The following is a 21,053-nucleotide window of genomic DNA, read 5'->3' as shown; positions in this document are numbered from 1 at the left end:
ATTTAATTCTTAGTTTGTTAGCAGTCCTTAGGTTGCCTACTCCTATTTTATAGTGTTTTCAAAATATGTTGTTTACAAGTATGCATTTACAGTCATGCTCTTAATTATTTTTTAACAAAATGTAACACTATAAAAGGTGTAGGTTAATTTTGTGGAAAAACAAAAAAAAAAGTATTTTGAAACAAACAGTTGTTGACTGAGGATAGTTTTTTGACTTGAAGACAGGTAACATTGAGTGTAACATAAAAAAATTATGATATAAGCTTGAAATTTATTGCTGTAGAATAAAGATATTTATTGCTAGGCTGTTAAGAAGTTATTATTTTACTATTTGTGAAAAAAAACCATGCTTTTCCAGCTTTACATTGCTAACATTTTTTGTATACTTTTTTAAAATTAATAAAACTACTTTAGTTAAGTGTTTTAACATAGCTTTTAAGTTATCAAAAAATAAAATGAACAGTAGTCATTTTTATGAAGATTTTTACAGCTTTTTTGACACTTTATTAGTTTTATACTTTTGCCTTTAAAGTAATGAAACTTGTGTGACAGTTAGTGCTTATCAAGGCTATGATTTCTAGTAACTTTTAAGTTTTTAGTACATGGTGCATTTTGATTCATGCTAGTTAGCCAGATTCATAGTTATTCTTGCTTCGTTGTTGAACTGCTAAGGGTTGAGTCTCAACTAGTAGAAAATCACACTACTCATGTGCAAACAGAAAACTATTTGATTAATAAATGTTTTCCAGAAGTACAGTATGCTTTTTTAGTCAAACAAATTTTTCTTTAGTACCTATCAAAAATTAATTAAACCTAAAGTAAAGAATGAGCAGTGTGCTTCAAGAATTTGAAAACAACTTTGTTGACGATTACCAACAGTTGTATGGGATGCTGGTTGTACTAGGGTGAGTTTTCTGTTTTAAAGTTTAAATAATAACTTGTATTTGTACCACTACTAATACAAATGGTTATAGGTAAGTCTAGTAGAGTAAGTCTTAAAGAATTTAGTATTCATTTTTTTCTTTAATTTTATTGTGAACTTATTGCTGCATCATTACAAATGTTAATAATTAGAATTGTCTGTAAGGTAAATTTTTAAATTATAAATATAAAGTTACCCACTGTTTCAATAGTAAACGCTTTGAACATTTTAAAATATTCATCTGTGTTTGTTTTATACTGTTTATTCGTTCTTTTATTACTAAGAAAAAACAATTTAAGATTTTACTAAACTTTTGCTAAAAGTTAAGTTATTCTAGGATGATATGTTTTGTATTTAAACTAATATCAGGTTTATATAATACTATTAAGGCAAAAGGGGGCAGGGTAAATATGTTTAAATTTAGTCTTTTTTTTACAAAATAACTAAGAAATTGTTTTGTAGTGTATTTTTAAGTTCCAAGTAGCTTTTGAGTAGTATTCATAAAGACATAAATCGAGTTAGGTTAAAATAGGTTACTTATGGAAGGTAACAACTAAAAAAACAACACAAATTACTATTTACTAAAAGTTTATTTACTTTTACAGTTTTTGAGCAATAGTTTTAAAACTTTTTTAGTCTAATTTTATATTACTTTTAAACTATTTGTAGAAAACAGATATTTAAATTTTTAATTAAAAATATTATTTTTTTCAAAAAAAAAGTTTTGGTCATAAAATATTTTTTTATAAAAATCCGCATCCAGGTTGTTTTAATGTTTTTTTAAAAAGATAATTAATTTGCTTTGAAAAGGTAAAAGGAGAAATATTTTCAGTAAGTTGAAATGTTTTTCTGACAAAAAAAGGTCATGAGTTTTTCTAATCTTTTTGTATTACTAACTTTTTACAAGATTAACTATATTGTGTACTTTTTACTTTATAGATAACCATAAAAGTTTTTGACTTAAGTATAAGGAGAATGATCAATTCAAAATTTTTAACTTTATTAACAACACAATTTTTAACTTGCTTGAACCTATTCAAACGAGATCATCAGTTGAATAAAATCTCATTCAAATAGAAATTAACTCTATCTCAAAATTTATTATATTTCTAGTTCTATAATTTTTGTTTTATAGAAATACAATAAGTAGTTCTTGTTATTTTTTAAATGTTATTTTTTGTGAAATGTAATTTATCTATGGTCATAATTTAAGTGTTTCCAAATATGGTAGTCACAAAAATTGTTTACAATTTTTAATTAAGTAGTTCTTAAAGTTCTAAATGATTTTTTTTTTAATCAATTAAAATAAAACAAAATTAGATTTTAGCAAATAGTTTTGTGGAGTCACTCTTTTTATAATTTTATTTATCACATTTAGATATCCAACATTATTGTGAACTCATAGAAAACAGTATTGTGAAATCATAGAATAAACTTAAATAAAATTACTTGTCCTGTTTTAAAACAAATTTCAAAATAATTTCAAGTAAATTTGCAACAAAAGCTAGTTTATAAGTATTAAGAATAGTTAAGATAAAACAATTGTAATGTCCAAATAAAATAGGATTGCCAATTAGACAGGCTACTAAAGATAACTCAGGCTTAATTGATTTTTCAAACTAAGGCTTGTTTGAATGTTTCCATAAATCTCAGGCTAGTTTTTATAATATTATAATATTTTTATTCTGTTGCTATTATTTAGGTCTTATTAGGTATTAAAACTCAAATGATAGTTTTTTTTTGCTTTTTTACAAACTTAGGCTAGCTCAGGATAGCTTTTAGTTACTCAAACTGTGGCAACCCTGATGATGCAGAAACTGATTGCAATATAAATAATTTTCACCACAGAACAAACGGAGTGCTGCCAGGGGGCAACAAGAACAAGAAGAAGTCGTGTTACAAATTGTACAAGAGAAAGCAAGCGAACGGGGTGAGACCGGCGTCAGTGCACAGTCACCATGAGATTATGAGCGGGGACAAACTAACAGATTACGATGTTGGTTGTTTTATAACTCACTTTAAGTTAGCTTATGATTGTTGTAATTTTTGTAAGTTGTTTCAAGTTTATGTATATTTCAAGTGGGGACAAACTAACAGGTTATTGTATGTTATTGTTATTGTATGATGTCAGTTGTTTAAATTTAGCTTATGATTGTTGTAATTTTGTAAGTTGTTGCAAGTTTATGTATATTTTAAGTGGGGATGAATTAACAAATTATGATGATGGTTGTTTTATTTTATTTTACTGCATTTTAGCAATAGTATCAAGTTTTACTTAGATCTACTAGTAACAATTTACTTCTATACACAGTATAAGTTGTATAAATAAAGTCTGTTTTTAGATTTTAGATACGGTTAAAACAAAAATTTTATTGAGTTTATTGCTTAACAAATGTTTCTCGCTTATGCGAATTGTTTCGCAACCAAATAAACTGATAAAAACTAGATTTAAGATTTTAAACTATCCATTTGTGGTGTTTGCTGTGACAGTTTAGATGTTTGTCAGTAATTGATAAGTCTGATTATGATGATAGCAGTTCAATAAAATGTTTCAAAATATAACTTTTTAAATGTCTAAAAAGAAATGTTTGTATATACATAATGTTATTAGAAATTTGTTAGTATGATTAACTGTCTGATTATGACGTTGATTTGTTAATTCCAGCTTAGTAGAAGTTATGTTTTTACACTTAAGTTGATAGATTTGTAACCAAGATTAATAATTTACTTTAAATTTGTGTTTTCTTGATAAACTGTCTGGTTATGGTTTTGACTGTTGCAATTTAGTGTTGTAAATTAATTTAATTATAACTTGTGAATAAGTTCAGAATCTACCTGTCTGGTTATGCTGTTTGTAATATTAATATTAACCCTAGTAGCCATAACTGTGATAGTCTGTTTTTTGTAATAATATTATTTTAAATAGTGTTAAAAAGCATAAATAACATAATATTAAGTTTCATTTCCATAATTAAAAATGTTTTTGACGTTTTTAACATACTTAAGATAGTACTATAAGTATTATTAAATTTTATATGTAAACATTTACTACTATAAACACCAATTTCAAATTTTAATTGGTATTGATTTAGTTTATATAGCTCATGGTTACAGTTATGATAATATAACTTCAAAAGTAGTATTAGCAATAAACTAAAATTAAAATAAAAAGTCTAAATATGTTGAACTGATTATACACATTGATAATTCTATAGTATTATTTAATTTTACATATTGTAAATTTTACGTTTAACTCATGGTAATTCTGATGTCATGCTTATGATGATAGAAATTTTGATATTGATTTTCGTGCATTGTTTGAACAGTTTTTAAATTTTGTTTTAATGCTTATAAAAATTATTTTTTATATTATATTTTTGTAAATACATTATACCTTGCTGCAATACTTTATAGAGTATTTTCCATAATTTTTAAAATATAACTTATTTTATGTACTTCATGAACATTTTTACATTTGTAAACTTAAAACTTTTTTTGATATTGTCTCACTAACATTAAAATGATTTGTTCGAAGAAACTGTAGGAGTCTGTACTTGCTCTATTATAAAATATTTCAATTCCCTCAGGCTAGCTCCAGTTAATTTGAAAATTGGCAGATTTAAAACTAATTTATAAAGTTTTTTTTTTACAATTCAGGCTTAATTAAAGTCTTATTAAAAATTGTTAGAAAATTGTATTATAGTTTTACTGTTTGTAGACGTTTTTTAAGACTTTTTTATTTAATAATTTTTTTGAGCAAACTGTTTTTTTTACAGACAATTCAGAATTTTTCAAAATAAAAATGCAACTCAATGCTTCTGAAAATAACTAAATCCTGTTTTCTGATTAATCAAATAAATCATTTTGACCATAAAAAACCGAATATTTAAAAAAAGTTCCGTTTTTGATAATATTATGCTGTTGCTATTACATGTGTAAGTCGGTGTAAAGCACAAGGTTTTTTATTTGCAATAAAGCTTTCTTGTGTTTTGAGAAGTTTGCTACTTGTTAGTATATCGTAAGTGATGTTTAAAACAGTTGATACTTGTTAGTTGTTTCAAAGCATTTTATCCTATAGAGTCGACACAGTATAGCAAAAAGTTAATAATCACAACATTTTGTTTTTTGTTTAAGTTTGATCATAATCAGAAAAATAAATGTTCAAAGCTTTACTATGTAGCGTAATTAGTAGATTTAAATAAACAAACATAAAGCAACTATGTTGTGTGTTTTAATTTAAAGAAATGTTTCTGACCACATTTTACATTTACACTAATTATGTTTAATTTGTATACTTTTTAACTTACCAATTTTTTTAATTACTTAAATAGCTAACTAGTTTAATTAGATATATTTATAGGTAGCTTCTTAAAGCCTGTAATGATAACTGGTGCGTCATGTTTAAGAAATCAAAATAGAATTATAAATAGAGTTCAGATGTTTATTTTTATATGATACTGTCTAAAAGTGAAAAGAACAGTTAAACGTTTAAAAGTATAAAACTCATTCTACATACAAGTTAAATTTTATAAAATTACTCTATTTTGGTAAAATAAATTATTTTTTATAACCTTAACATATATAACAATTTAACAATATCGCTTTAAATAATATTTTTTTTTACCAACAATTTACAGTTTTCCTTTCAATATTCATATTTAAGTTTGATATTTTTCTAAATTTTTTACTATAAGAGTTTAGTTTTGTTTTTATAATAAGATTTTGGAATAGAATATTTGTAAGCTTGTAACGAATAGTTTAAAAATGAACATTTTGAAGTTATATCTTAAAAAAAAAAATTTAAGCCAATTTAAAGGTTAAAGCTATATTTTAAGACATTACAATATGCAAAAGAAGTTTTTTGAATTATATGCTAACTAGCTTGTGGTTTTATTTTTCTTATGTGTTTATATAAACGTGGTTCTTTGTTTAAAAAATGTGTTTTAGGAAAACTGAATAAAATTGAAAAATATTTTTTTATAGACTTTATTATTATGAAAATATCTTAACTTAAATATATAAATTAATTAGTTATTCAATTTGTGAGACATTAACGTCTACCTTTTTATATAACAACTCCATTTAGTACACTTCAACTGATTTTTTATAAAAAAAAGTATTCAAGAAGTTTAGTTTATGCATGCGTACAATAGAAATTTTTTTTTTTTTAGTTGAATAAAACGAAAAAATGTAAGTCTTAGTTAATAATGGCATTATAACTAATTGTTGTTTAGTTTTTAACACAACTTAAAACAGATTTCATTTGTATTACAGCTTCTACCATATAATTAATTCTAAAAACAAGGTATATTATACCCGGATAGAATTTAAATAGCACGAATAACAAACTAATATTGATTTAATGAAGATTTATAAAACTATCTTAGAGATAACAAAACATTTCTTTTGAAAGATTAATAATTTAACTAGTAACAACTTAACAAAAACAAAACTAAAACACCTGTAAAGGTTGATAAATATTTTTTAAATGTTGTGCATATAATAAGATTTAATTTTACATCCATTACTTCACATAAACAATATTTAAAGTTAAAATAGCCTGTTTCATTTAACAACAGAGATGAAACAAAAGAGCTTGCAAAAATTAATAAAGTTTGTTTAAAATGCTTTTTGTCGACAGAGATACACCAACAGAAATCTTCACTCGATCAGCTACACAATGAAAAAGAAAACAATAATTGTTCCTTATGAGGCAGACGACACCACGGACATGTTTCAAGTTAGTTACCAAATGAAATTGTAACTAAATATACTAATATTTTGCTCCAATCAGGATTGAAAGACTTACAAAGTGTACAATTACTTACAAAATGTTATATTGTTGATACATACAAAACTACTTTGTAAGCTGATGTCAGACAGTCATACTTTTGTTTTACTGCTTAATAATTTTCGAGTGAGGCCACCTAATGAACTTTATACGCTGTTAAGTCCGTGATTAAAATGAGTTGTGACGTAATAAATCAGTTTTTATTCAATTAGAGTTTTAGATTCAACCAAATTGAAAATCATTGTCCGAGTGTGAAACTCCCGCGAGATTTCATTGTGAAAGTTTAATATATACTGACAAAGCTTCCAAGCGTCTCAGCTTGCCCGCATTTTAAAAACTTATAATGTGGGCAAGCATTAAAACATCTTAAAACCTTTATCAGTATGTTGAGGTCCCACGGGGCTCAGTGAAATGAATACTTTTGTTTCGCTTTTCACCTTTTTTTTGCGGGTAATTTGACGAGGCGCCGAATTTTATGCAATTTTTTACGAGTCGTATTCAGCAGTAAAAATAAATATTTTATTACAAAGTTTATTTTGTATAAAGGTATAAGGTTTCACACTGTAATTGATAACGGCGGTTTTATTAACACAATAAAGTGTTAGTTATAGTTTGCACGCATAACTTAGAATTAATAATAGCATTTATAATAAAATGAGTTTACAACATAATAAACTTTATGTGAGAAATAAAATTAATGTACTAAAGTTTATTTTTAAAGTTTAGTTTTAGCATATTCAAGTCGTAAACTAAGTAAAACTCAAACAATAACAAAACTTTTAACAAAGCTTGAAACTTTTGCGCAGAAGGTCATTTTGACACGGCGCAACTGAAATACTTTCGCTTTCTATAAATAATTCAGGTCGTGCTGAAAATGTTCTTTGCTTCCAAAAATACGCCGTTCAAGCAGTTCGAAGCGTGATGAAACATTATGATGCAAATAAAAGTGCTAAGCTGCCTTTTTATTGCAAGTTAAACCGTTTTAAATTAAATAAATAAAATTAAGCGCTTCAAGGATACGAGTGACCAGATGAGCAAAAAGTATTTTGGCACCTTCTAAAGCTTTCTCTGAAGTTTTTATCTTTTTTAAATTCATTTTTGTTTCTTATTTTACATGTCAGTCAGATAATTTTTTTAAATAAATGTTAATTTATACGTTTCTGCTTACAAAAAGAATTGATACAAGTAATAAATTTGGAATTAAAATTGAGTTTCTAAAGTGTATGCAAATTTATAAAAAGATTACTTTAATAGGCGACGAAAACCCTTTTAACCGTCAAGATTTCAAACGATTATTTTCTTATTTTGGATGTTAAATTGTAATATCATTTCAAATAGTAAAAATAACTGTAATAAAATTTAAATTTTTAAATACATTAATTGCGGTTTTTAGTTTTATGGTCTGAAAATACTCCGTTTTACTTTTGATTGCACATTTACATGTTATTTTTTGCAGGAAAAAACGTATGATATGCCACATGATAAGAACTTCATTAATTAATATCCAAAGTATAACCGTTTGTTTGAAGATATGAAGCGCAAAGTTTTTAACATTAGTAAATTTGTTTAGAATTTTTATTTGCTCCAACATTGTACTTCTTATTTTGGGTATCAGTTGAAAAGAAGAACGTTTATAATTTTAAATTCATACGTTTTTGCAAAACAAATATTTCAAGCTATAAGCCTAAAATTCGAAATTAAATGGAGTGCTTTAAGCATACATGAGTTTTTAATAAGACAGAAGCTTGTTTTAAAATAAGTTTTGCAAGTGTTTCCTTCATTTTAGATCTTAGTCCGGAAGCAATCATTAAATTTAGTCTCATAGTAAAAACATTTTCTTTACACTCGAATTTAGGCTATGAATACAAGAAACGACATTTGATAACTGAAAATGTAAAAATTAAAATAAATAGCGAGCAAAAAGTCTTTATTTCCGCTGCATACTTGGATCTTTCTCCAAATTTCCTTTAAACTGTTTTACAGTTTTAAATACATTAGTTGCCAAAGAGTACTGTTGCAAAAAAAAAAAGCCGACTTTGGTGTATGTAATATTAAATTAATGTAAAAAAATTTAGAAAAAAAGTTCTGTTTTCGACGTCAAAAACTTTGTTCTGGTTTTCACTTTCGTCATGAAAAAAACACATTATTTAAAACAATGTCTTTTGTTTTGTTAAATAAATACTTTTAGAAGAAATGAATTAGATTGAAAACGAATTACAAAAATACAAAAGTTTTGTTTTCTACGTCAAAAACTTTGTTTAAGTTTTACTTCCTTTTTATAAAAAAACACATTATTTCGAGAAAAGTCTTGTGTTTTGTTAAAATAAAAGTTTAGAAGAACTACAATGAAAACAAAGGTTTTCTTTTTTTTCAAAAAATTTGTTGTGTTTGTTTTTTGTCACACAACAAAACTTTAATCTTGTAAAAAAATTTATAAAAATAAAGCTGACTTAGATATGCGATATTTTTCTAAAAGTCTTGTATTTGAACGCATTAAGAAAATAAACAAAAATGATGTAATTTTATTTCTAAACTTATATTCAGGACGCCGAAGTTGTAGTTAAGAATATTTTTCTTAATTTTATATAATTACTTTAATCTAATTTCGTATTTAATATGGCGTAAAAAACATGAGTGTCTTTTAACAAAGTTGCAAAAATGCATTAATAAATTTTAAAGTCTCCTGAAATATTTTAAGCGGAAATTCTTTTTGAAAAATGCAACGTTTCAGCAAACAGGAGATTGTATGTAAATTTTGTTGAAACTTTTGCAAAAAACGTTGAAACTTTTGCAAAGGTGGAAAGTTTTGTGGCGAAAGTCGAATGAATAATTCATTAATTCCGGACACCACACGCACCCGCTGAATCATTTGAAACTTGCGTTCGTTTGTTACAAAGTTTTACGTTCAAACCGTTTTCAATTTTTTCCATTTTGAAATACAATTCATCACCTTGGCAACGCTGATCTTACCCACATTCAAATTACGCTTTATTCTGCAATTAAGCGTTGAAGCTCCGTTGGTTCTAGTCTTTTTCAACGTCGATGAAATAAATCGTTTAATTACAATTTGAATAAACCTAAGAGAACACCATCTTTTTTACATCTAGAATTCCGAGTCGTTCAAATAAAGTTTGTGTGACGTCACTTTTGCTTCCGCGCGTGAAAGCTTCCGTGTTGTTCGTGATAGATTTATTTTGTTTAAAATTTAATACACAACTTGTCTGAAATTCAAAACATAACTTGCATCTACAATAAAAAATCATATAGATTTATAATTAGATTATCTTGTCTGTTATATTGAGAAGCAACCCTTATCCAGATAAAATCGGTGAGAACCGGGCTCTCGATCAAGTAAAAGCATGGTGCTTCTCACGCGGCTTTTAAAACAACCAGCTCGCATTGAATTCAGCACACGTTGAAATTTAAATCGATTTCAAATAGAAAAACCCAGCTCTTCACCAAGCTTTTCAAATAAAAAAGAGATCTAGTGATTAGTGAAAAAAAAGTTGAAAACTGTGCCGAGCCGTCTGAAGGTTTTGTTCAGAGTGTTGTGTTGCTTTTAATTAATTTTTATGATCAATTTTTTTCGCTCGCTGTATTTTTCCACTTTGAAATGTTAATTCCTATCCACATAAAGTCGAGCTCATCAACCCTGCTCAGAATTTGAAAGCTTGTTTATGAAATTTTTCTCCAGCAAGCAATCATTTGACTTTGTGTAACCTCAACGTCAGTATATAAGTTCTCGCCTTGCTTTGGATTAACTTTAGATCAATATGTTTTTACATCTTAAAATTCAGCGCCGTTTCAATAAAACTTGGCTGACACGTAAAAGCTTGCTTTTTGGAACAAATAATTTGCTTCGGACTTTTTCTTGTCTCAAACGTCTTTAAAAATATAATCTTTACCAAATTAATCGGGAAAACTGAACTTTCGTGCAAATTTTATTAAAAGCTTCTTGCGGACTGCTTCCTTTACTGATAGATACGTTTCAGAAATTTAAATCGATTTCAAATAGAAAAACTCTTCACCTCGAGATTTTCGACGGGCGAGACTGCAGATTCGGTGATAAGTGAAAAAAAAAAGAATTAAAATTATCTACAACTAGCAACCGAGCAGCCGAATTTGTTTATTTTGCGTTAAAAACACAGTTTCTTTATGAAACCGCGGAAAGCAAACTCTTCAGCGAGTGTTGACCGAGCGCTTGACCTTGGCTTCCAATTAAAATTGATTACACGTGTGATCAAAATTACATCATCAATCTACCACTTTAAATTGAGTTTCGACGGAAAAACTTGGAAAATTCAAGCAGCTTCAAATCCGGACTCGGTAGACGTGCGTTCTGTTTTATCAATTTGAAATTCTTAATAATCAAAACCGAACTTTCGAATGAGTGCAGGTGAGTGTTGCAATCACTCAGTCTGTCTTTCTGAAAACACTACTTTCAATTTGCGTTTTATCAAAACACTAATCCGTTATGCATTATTTAATATTTTATAAAATATTTTAAAAGAACACGCACCCATTAAGCATTATTTAATATTTAATAAAAAATTTAAAAGAACACGCATCCATTAAGCATTATTTAATGTTTAATAAAAACCAGGCTCTTGTCCCTCCGTGCTGGCAAGCCACGTTGTTAAAGTAGAAGTCCGTTGCTCGCACTGCCCAAGACTTTGCTTCCGACCTGCTTTCACCTTCCGCATGCAGCTGCCGAAAAGCTGCAAGTTTTTACGTGTGCTTAAATCTATTTTTTTATAAAATATAAATTATAACGATTTCCTGTTTTAGTGTCAAGTTGTTCCGATCGCAAACAGATTACCTTGAGTACAGGTGCGGAGTATGGTGTGGAGATTGTATAAATTTATCAAAGTTAAGTAGTTATGTATATATATGTTTATAATTTTAATGAAAATCTTTTTAAAGTACGCGGTATACGAAGCTTTATTAGTTGTCGATCAAATTTAGTTTGAAACAAGCGCTCAAATGAAAAGCAGCCCCCTCTGTAGAATGCACCTTTTTTGCACACTGTGTGGAAAGTTTTGTTTGAAATTGAAAAATTTACAAACTGCAAACATTTTGTGCAAACTAGAGAAGCGAGTTTCCATCAATTGACTTTTGCCACACAGTCAGCTCCATTGTCTTGCGTCACACTTTTGTTACGTCACAAAGCTTCACTGTGTGAAAAGTAACCGAATTGTTTGCAATGAAAACTGTGAAAAATTTTCTCCTTGTTTTAAAGTTAAAGTTTTTTTTTTGACTTATGCTCACAACTTCCTAGTTGTTTGCAACAAGTATTTTGGCAAATTTTTCCTTATTTTGGTGAATATATAGTTTTAAAAGCTTTTACTTTTTATATTCAAACCAAAGTATCCAAGTTGTCTGCGACATAAGCCGCGGAAAACCTTCCTTTTGGTTTTTCTCGGTAAAATTGAAATTTGAAAGCTTTTGATTTCTCAAAGCAATTTCCAAGCTGTCAGCAATGGAAAAAACTTGGAAGCTTTCCGAGAAGAAGTTTCTCAAAAGACCGATGGAAAACCATTCATCGGCAGTCGAGTATTCAGTAAACAAACTTCATCAGAATGTGTACACGCGTCGCTTTTGATAATATATTCCCGAAAAATGCTTAACGTTTACCAAATGCTTGTCGAAACCGAACTTGCTATCGATTTAGTGTTTGGATGAGGATTAGAGTTTCAAACTGCGCACAGATAAGAGAATTGTAAATTCAATCAGGGATTTTTCGATGTGCTGGCAAGTATGAGCGGCTTCGCAACCCACTTGCTTTTTAGTTTCGCCAAAAAGTGTTTTTGAAACGGTCTTTTGTCTTTTTGATAATTTTTCTTCGTGGTTGAAATTTTCAACTAGTCAACAAAATAAAAACCATTTGTATTAAAGTGAATTATTATTATTAATTATTAACTAATAATTGACAACTTACAGCGCTACTTATTAATTAAAGTCAGCTTTCAATTTTTTTTTCAGTTTAAAATTGTATCGTTGTATGATGGCTGTGTTTTAAAAAATCAAAACTATTAATTTTTTTTAATTAATTTTAAAAGTAGCTAGAATAAACTAAAGCATGTGAGATTGGTTGTTAAATTGAAACAGTTTTCTAAAATACTTAATTCAAATACTTAACTTGATATTAATAAAAAAATTAATAGCTGTTCGTTTAATAATGACCAAAGTTTATAACTTGAACCTATTTTAAGTTTAACAACAAAATCAACTATAAGTATGAAGTTATAAGTTTGCATAATTTGACAAAAACCAAAAAAAAAACTGTTTTTTATTCAATCAACATAATTTAGTAAATGGGTATGAATTTTGCAACTGAGATAATTTTTTATGTGTAGTTCTTTCAAAGTTCACGATAAAAACTCAAATTCAATAGCAGTTAAAGGCGTGCCGTATTTAATTACACATTTGAATGGCGAAGACGCATTATACAGTTTATAAATAGAAACGTTTAAATAAAAAACATTTTACAAAAAAATAATTATCAACAGTTAACTTTGCGTGTTAATGTAAATTTCACGTTTTTCAAAGAGCCATTGTCTTGTACAAGCTGTTAAAATGTCGAGTGTTTGCGAGTGAGCTTTGATGAAAGTGAATTTATAAAAATAGACGTTCAGTTTAACTTTTTATGTTTTTCTACGTAATATAAAGAAATTTGAAATGTTATAGAAAAACTGACTGTTCCCTAAATTATAACTTCATTAAAACTATCTGGAGTAAATTTTCATTTGCTCAGTTGTAAAAATCTGAAAGCAATTCTGTCAAGCTTTATTTGATTAATTGCTTTTAAATGTTTATTACCAGTTGTCATCAACTGAAATTAGTTCCGTTTTCAATAAATATAATTTATTGTGATAGACGTTGGGTAAAGTTGATAAGATTTATATACGATAAACAAGTTTTTGTATCAATTGTAACAATTAACTTGTCATCTTAGTAGTTCAGTTTAAATGGCATGAATTTGTCAAACTTCGACTTTTTTATCTTTTTAAAACGAATTCTATTTGTTTTAAAAAACAAGTTAAGCGTGTAAAAAAAGCGATTGATAAACTTGATAAATCCAATTTGTAAAAAATATAGTCGCTGACATGAACATCTGCAAACTGCTTGTAAAGTGAAAATGTATATTTTTTGTGAATTTTTAAAGAAACGATTCTACTTGATTCACAATAGAAGTTGAATAATTCTACTGCTTGTTTCGAACACTCAGCATGATTCAAACTTGCAGCTGTTTGAGCTCATCAGCTTTCAATCGACATTTTCTTTCATGTGCAAATTTACACAACATACTCGTAAGCGTATCATTTTCAAATCTGTGAACAGTAACAATATTGTAAAATTTAAAATTTTCAAACGTCCTTAGGCATGTAATTTGTTCTTTGTAAATTTTGTCTTTATCTTAATACTGTATATAATAACTACTATAGTCCAAAAAAGTTGACTAAATTGTTACTTTTCACTCATTATATTGCTTGTGTGTACATTCAAAACTATCGTCAGCAAGCAAGTTGAATAATAAAAAATATAAATAAAAAATAAGTATAGTACATACTATATAGAGTATCTGTAAACATAAAGTGAACGAGCAGCATTTTTTGTTCATCACATCTAGAAAATGTGTTTTATATAATTAGCCAATAAAAATTTGAGTTTTTACAAATTTTTACTGAAATTTTTACAAATCCAACTGTTTTCAAAAAATTGTCGAGCTTTGAAATTTATTGAAATTTAGCTTGGAACAATTTTTCATTGCTGTTACGATCCTTTTGAAAAATATGTTTTTCCAACTTTTAAACCTGGAAAAAGAAGTGTGCCCGTTGAAATACAAACACTTGTCAACAGCTCACACCTAACGCTCAACAAAAAAATTAAAAATTTTGCTGCGAGTTCAAACTCTATGTCCAGCTTTAATCAATATTCTCAAAACTTGAAATGTTGATTTTCAAATTCCGACTGTTTTGCAAGCAGCTTCAAACTCACTATAACTCTTTTTGTTCACATTTTGTCATCTTTCAACCTTAAATGAATTGAATATTTTTGTGAATATTTTTCACAGTGAATCACATGCCAGTAAGCACGTGAGCCTTTCAACAAAACAAAAACATTCAGACGTTTCTAACTTCCTTTTTAAATTTTTTTTTAAACAGGATAAGAATTTATTGTTTGAAAAGAATTTAAAACCGCGAAATCAGTTGTTGAAGTTAACAATAAATTCAGCTGCTGGCCTCTCGCAAGCTTTCAACAAACAAAAACATAAAACATTTCGTTGAAAAAAATTAATAATTGAAAAAGTCGTGATTTTTTATTTCCTTTGCACTGTGCAAGCTGCACTTCAAACCGCACAAGTGGGAACTGCAGTCTTCACCTCGTTTGCATACTGATTGCCAAACGTGCCATCTTATCTGATTTGTGTCAAAGTGTAAACACGCACCAGTCTTATCAGTTTAACTTGCCTTGTGCACCCAGTCCGTGCTGTGAGATCGTTCAGGTCGAACTCACGTTTGCTCGAAGACAACTGTTGTTTATTGATTTCTGTTTGTTTTTCAATTTCTTCAAACACTTGATGTTAAACCCTGCTTTGCTTTTGCGCTTTTGTTATGAAAGCAGTGTAATTTTTTTTTATTGCATTTTTATATGCTTAGCTTATTGTTGATATGAAGTTGAAGATGGCGTTTCTGTTTCTTTCGAACTATTTTCTTTTTCAAGTTTTGCACGTATTCTACGGTCAAACAGCGTCTAGCCGTCTCATAGCCCGATATCTTTTGTATTATCTTTTTACTGAATGTTCAAACACACTTTTCAAACTGCACGAACCAATCAAACCCTCATCCAGACACTATGTGACATATTTTTCTATCAGCTGAGCAAGATACTTTGAAGGTAGAAGTCTTCATCTGAAATGCTGTTTTGCTCGGGCAAGATAAGGGTTTCTTAGCTTTCTTGGCAGTTTTTTCGAATGATTTTGACGGTTGGTGTTCAATTTTTATCTATTGTAAAAAAAATTTTTCAGAAATTTTTGACTGAAATGCTTCTTGCCTAAAGGAAGCAGCATTTCAGTTAGAAACTTTTTCTTCAAAAGTTAGTAGAAAATAAAAACTAGTAACATCATCAACAATTAACTCAAAAAAAAAGTTGAATACCATATTAACAATTAGGCTAACTGTGTTACTTGTTTTACTGCTGAAATTAGACTTGTAAAAACAAAACAAGTATTATGTTTTTCTTTGGATTATAGCTTATTAAAATTGAAAACGATTAAAAGTCTGTTGATGAAATAAACAACTTATAAAAGTAAAGATAATTAAATAGTAGTTTATATACAACTATAGTTTAAATATATAGCTAGTTCAATACTTGTACAAATAAAACTTGTTCTGAAAAAAGTTTTGTAGCTAATTTTTTTTAAATTGTAGAAGATGGTAAACATTGAATATTTACTTATTATGGATTAGTAGGCACAACTACAACCATTAAAAAAAACAATGTGAATAATTACATTAACAGTTTTAAAAGTAAATATAAATGTGGCAATAAAGTGTAATGTTGCAACTAGTTTTACAATATGTCGAGAGTGTTCTCTCACTCGCCTGGGCAAACGTAGCTTGAATTAAATTCTCACACATAAAAATGGTTTTTTTTTAATTTCAAGAATATAATAAAACCATGCATTTTTTGTGCTAAAGTTTATTTAGTTAAAGTGCAGTTGAATTTTTTTTATTTTTTACAAGTACTCAATCGATTGTCTTATGATTTAAAAAAAATTGGTTATTTTCAATTAAGTTAATTTAAGTTTTGTTTAAAGCGGATAAGTCAAGTTTTTAATTGTACATTTATAAATTAAATTAATTGTTTTTAATTTTTATAAACGGTTAAAATTTAGAATTAGTTCAGCATTTAAAGTTATAAATTAAAAAGACCAATCACAATGTAATTAGAATATGTTAAACTAGAATTATATTGATATGTTATTCAAAATGTGTCAAGCAAAGTGACATAATTATGAGACTAAAAAATACTTTTTGTTTGTTTTGGCATTTACAGTCATTGATACATTTGTTTTTGGAAAATCTCTTAATACTAACCATGCAAAACTTTATTTATATAAACATGAACAGCTTATAAAAGTTATTTTCTTTACACTCACATAATGTTTTGACTAAACAATTTTTTTATAGTTAAAGCAAATATAATCAGATTTCCATAATTTTGAAATATCTACTCAATTATATTTTTCACCTAATTTTTATCATACCAACAGCTAGGAAGGTCTTCGGAACAACAGATAGATTTCGTGGTCGTCGATATAACGCCCGGGTCGTCAATACCGACAAATATAAACAACATTGTTCCCCAGCAGTCCACTATATCAAGGTTAGATATAAAATGCAAACAATAAAATAACATTATAAACTGTTAAACTACTACGTCTTGGTTTGTTAAAAATAAAATGGAAACATAAAGAAATAATGTTCCTCAGCAATCTACGATTTTAGTTAAAGTAAATAAAATACAAATATATATAAAATATCGTACCTCAAAATCTACTATATCCAGGTTTTAATGTTAAATAAAAAAGTATTTAAAGAATACTGTACCTTAAGAATCAAATATGTCCAGATTTGTTAACAGTATAATACAAATATAAATATAAACAATATTGTTCCTCATCAACCTACTATATCTAAGTAAGATTTTTTTCTAAAAAAAAGAAGAAAAGTACAAATAGTTTTGTTGTATCCCAACAGTCTAAGCCAGGTTTGTTATGAAGGAATTGAGTATTTACAATATTTTTACTTTCAAGTCTACTGAGTCAACATAAAGGTTTCATCATTTTACTTTGATCATCAGACCACAAGCTTTCGGTAGACTGAGACCCGGGTTTCGTTCTTATTAAAACTCGTCAGTAAGTCGCAACCAAAAACTTGCAGTCGTCTATCTACAATCGGATTTATCATCTTTTACGATGAAAAACCAGCTACCGAAAGCTTGTGGTCTGATAATCGAAGCAGTATGATCAAACCTTTATGTTGACTTGAGCTGTTCTTGCGGAATAAATTAGTCTAGGCTTCTGTAGACTTTCGCTGATGTTTTCTATGATTTACTGCATCAAGTTTTTGTAACATAAAATGATAAAAAGTTATAAAATACACAACCAGTTTTATTGTACCTCAGCAATTTGGTAATGTATAAGAAGTGTTTAGTCTTTTGGTCAGTAGAAATTTAAAATCAAAACTACGTTAAGTCGGTTTTAATTTTCTTTGTAAAGTTCTACCTTGAAAATGAACTCTGTATAGAGGTTTAGAATCTGTCAGTTGTTTACGTTTTGACATATTGTTTAAGCGATCAGTTTTAAAACATATCTTATTTGTCTAAATTTATTTTTTTTATTACGATGCGGCTACAATGTACTTTATCAAATTTTGTCAAAAAACTCACTTGTTGAGTAAAAATTTAATTTTTTTTAATTAGAAGTTTAAGACTTTTGTTCTTTCTAAAGCAGTTGAGTAATTATGAACTGGTTTAAACACTTTGACATAACTTTAATGTTTCAAAGTTACCCAAATACACAAAACAAGTTACTCAATTTTGAGTTAGTATTACGAAAATTAAGTTTAAAACTGTGTTGGGTTACAGGACTCTACTGATTTATTTATTTATTTCAACAAAATAAGTTGTGTAAGTTTAAAAGGGATTTCTATCAAACTGTACCGTACCTTGTGTTTGAATTTTGAACGTGTTTTCAAAATTTCATTTCGCAGTTTTTTATAGGATATTTTATTAATCTTTACCAGATGAAGGCATTGGAAATTAAGTAGTTTTGTAAACTTCTAGGAATTTTTTTGCAATTTTAGTCTGACACAAGAATTTTATATTAATTTTTACCATTTGAATGCTTTGGAAAGTAAAGAATTTTGTAAATTTGAACTGCCAATATCTATCTTTTTTTTTAATTTTGTTAAACTTCCTGACTTTTCCTGACCTATTTTCAAAAACGCCCATTTTTTCCTGACTTTTGTCAATCTTTTAGTTTTTTCCTGACTTTTCCTGATTTCCTGACCTTGTGGCAACCCTGTACTAAAAACTGGTAAATCTAAACCTAATTATTGTTATTGTGCGTAGATGAAATAAATAAAAAACTGGTTTTGCGTCAACTTGGAAGGACTTTCGCTTCGTTGGTTTGCATTTAAATGCTTTTTATCAGTTTCACTTTTAAATTTCATTCATTTTCAAACTAAACATTTTGAAAAAGTATATGATTTGAAAGGTACTTTTTTGTACAATACTGATTTACATACACATCGTAATTAAACTTCGAAGAGAAATTGTATTTTAACCTCAAGTTTAAATATAATTGCAGTTTAGATTCTTTTATACAAACTTAGACAGTATTTTGAACTCTCCTCACTCTAATAAGCAATACTTCAACAACATTTCAATTAAGTGACAAAGTTTGGAAAGGCAGTTTCATTTTCTCATTAGCATAAATTCACTGTATACTTTGAAACAAATAAAATTGAAATTTTAGATTTTGCTTTACTTTTAAGAAATAGGAAGTCTTTGAAAAAATCTATTTACGTGTACGTTAAATGTTTTTAAACTTTGGTTATATGTTAAACTCACCTGTATTATAATTTTTTATTAACCATGTACATTTTCACTCTCAATGTGCAATTTGCATATTGCATGTAAATTTTTAATATTGATTCTCAATCAAATTAACATCCGGGGCACCATAAGTATTTTGAACAATTTATTTTTGTTTGCAAAAATAATTAAAGCTTGCCACATGTGCTGTTTTTGTTTTTTGTAATTTGTTTAACTTTAATGTGTGGGAAAGTTTTAAACTTTTTTTTAACAATGGTTAATAATAATAGTTTATAAAATGTTCTTCAAGCTAATTAAATAACAATATGTTGAAAGACGACAAAAACGTTAAATTTGTCACTTAATGTTCAGGCAGTTTCTGCTGATGTAATTACAGTTAGTTTATTTAATTTTGTAGGGTTTTCTCAAGTTGTTTGATCGAATTTAATACACATTAGTATTAAAGATAACGTACAGATGTTTTTTGTTTACAAAATTTTGTTGCAAAATATAATTAATTTATTCTTCACAAATATTTCACATGATTTGCGAAATTATTTTGGTATTTTTGGTATTTTTATTTAAGTTCCACTTCTCACTGTATTTTCTACCAATAAAGTACATATTTTTTGTTAATTTTATTTATTTTATCTACGCACAAAAACAATAACTAAGTTACAATTTATAAGTACTTACACTGCTAATAAAATTTGCAATATATCAAAGGCTGCAGGTTGCTATTAAATGCTTACCATATTTTATTTCAGTTACACTTACTATATTTTCTACCAATAAAGTACATATGTTTTGTTTATTTTTTATATTTCACCTACGCACGAAAACAACAGTCATGTTTATATTTACCAGTTTTTAGTACTAACAGTTGGATTCAAAACACATCAGAGATGTTTTGTTGACAAAGCTCGTATTGCAGAGAGGCCTGTAAATTTAATTTTCATTAAATGTTTTTCGTTTTTTTTTTAATGAATAATTTTTCTTTTATTTATTTTTTATACTCTGCACACACGCACAACAACAACTATTAGAATAAATCTTCCTCGTTTTTAGTAAAAATGAATTCGCATCACAATTATTTTATTTTAGTCCACTTTACGTACGGTCTGTAAAAAACTGCTGGTTTTTCTTTTACACATCAGTGTCGAAAAACAACAAACAATAATGTAGTCGGTAATACTTTTACGCGTTTGACATCAATTCCACCTGTTAATTGCTGCTTCTTGGAACACGACAGTCACCAGTTCTTAAAATAGTTTCATTATTGTGCGTTTTGTGCTCCAACACGCTTTTGCTGTTTGGTGTTCAACGTATTAAGTTGTTGTAATAGATTGAAAAATAGAATGCAAATTTGTAATATTTTTGTAGAACTATTATGATTTTAAATTTGCTTTGTGCAAAGGTGGAACTTATACTTTTCTGAATGGTAAAACAGTAGTAAAATTATGGTTTATAACAGAAAATACTTTAAATTACATACGCTTCGGTTAATCATAAGTTAAATTGATAAAACTTGAAAAAAAGCTGAAAGTTGATTAATGTTTAATTTTTAAATAAAAACAGTTAAGGCTGTTACAATATATATATTTCAAAATAATTTTGTATTTCGTGTTCTAGCAGACTATAATCAATAATAATTACTGACTTAAAATTTTACTTCCTATACGTAATTGTTTTTTAGTGGTTAATCTAGTTTGTTAGTTTTTATAACTTATTTGGATA

The 21,053-nt window shown here is 27.5% G+C and overlaps 1 protein-coding gene across 1 annotated transcript in view; it reads left to right on the top strand.

The window, feature by feature from the left end:
* The first annotated feature begins 755 nt into the window (after positions 1-755).
* The window catches only part of LOC145837746 (E3 ubiquitin-protein ligase pellino homolog 1-like), a 35,080-nt gene continuing 14,782 nt past the window's right edge, over positions 756-21,053 (top strand). Inside the window, exons 1-4 of the mRNA XM_082945183.1 lie at positions 756-905; positions 2,771-2,918; positions 6,564-6,662; positions 16,990-17,102. Coding sequence (XP_082801309.1) covers positions 826-905; positions 2,771-2,918; positions 6,564-6,662; positions 16,990-17,102 — 440 coding nt within the window. The 5' untranslated portion in view covers positions 756-825. The remainder of the gene's footprint in view (positions 906-2,770; positions 2,919-6,563; positions 6,663-16,989; positions 17,103-21,053) is intronic.

Source organism: Thalia democratica, chromosome 6, assembly GCF_965202585.1.
Source record: "Thalia democratica chromosome 6, ktThaDemo2.hap1.1, whole genome shotgun sequence".
Classification (NCBI taxonomy): domain Eukaryota; kingdom Metazoa; phylum Chordata; class Thaliacea; order Salpida; family Salpidae; genus Thalia; species Thalia democratica.
The sequence above is the reverse complement of the archived record's forward strand: the minus strand, read 5'-3'. Positions and strand labels throughout refer to the sequence as shown.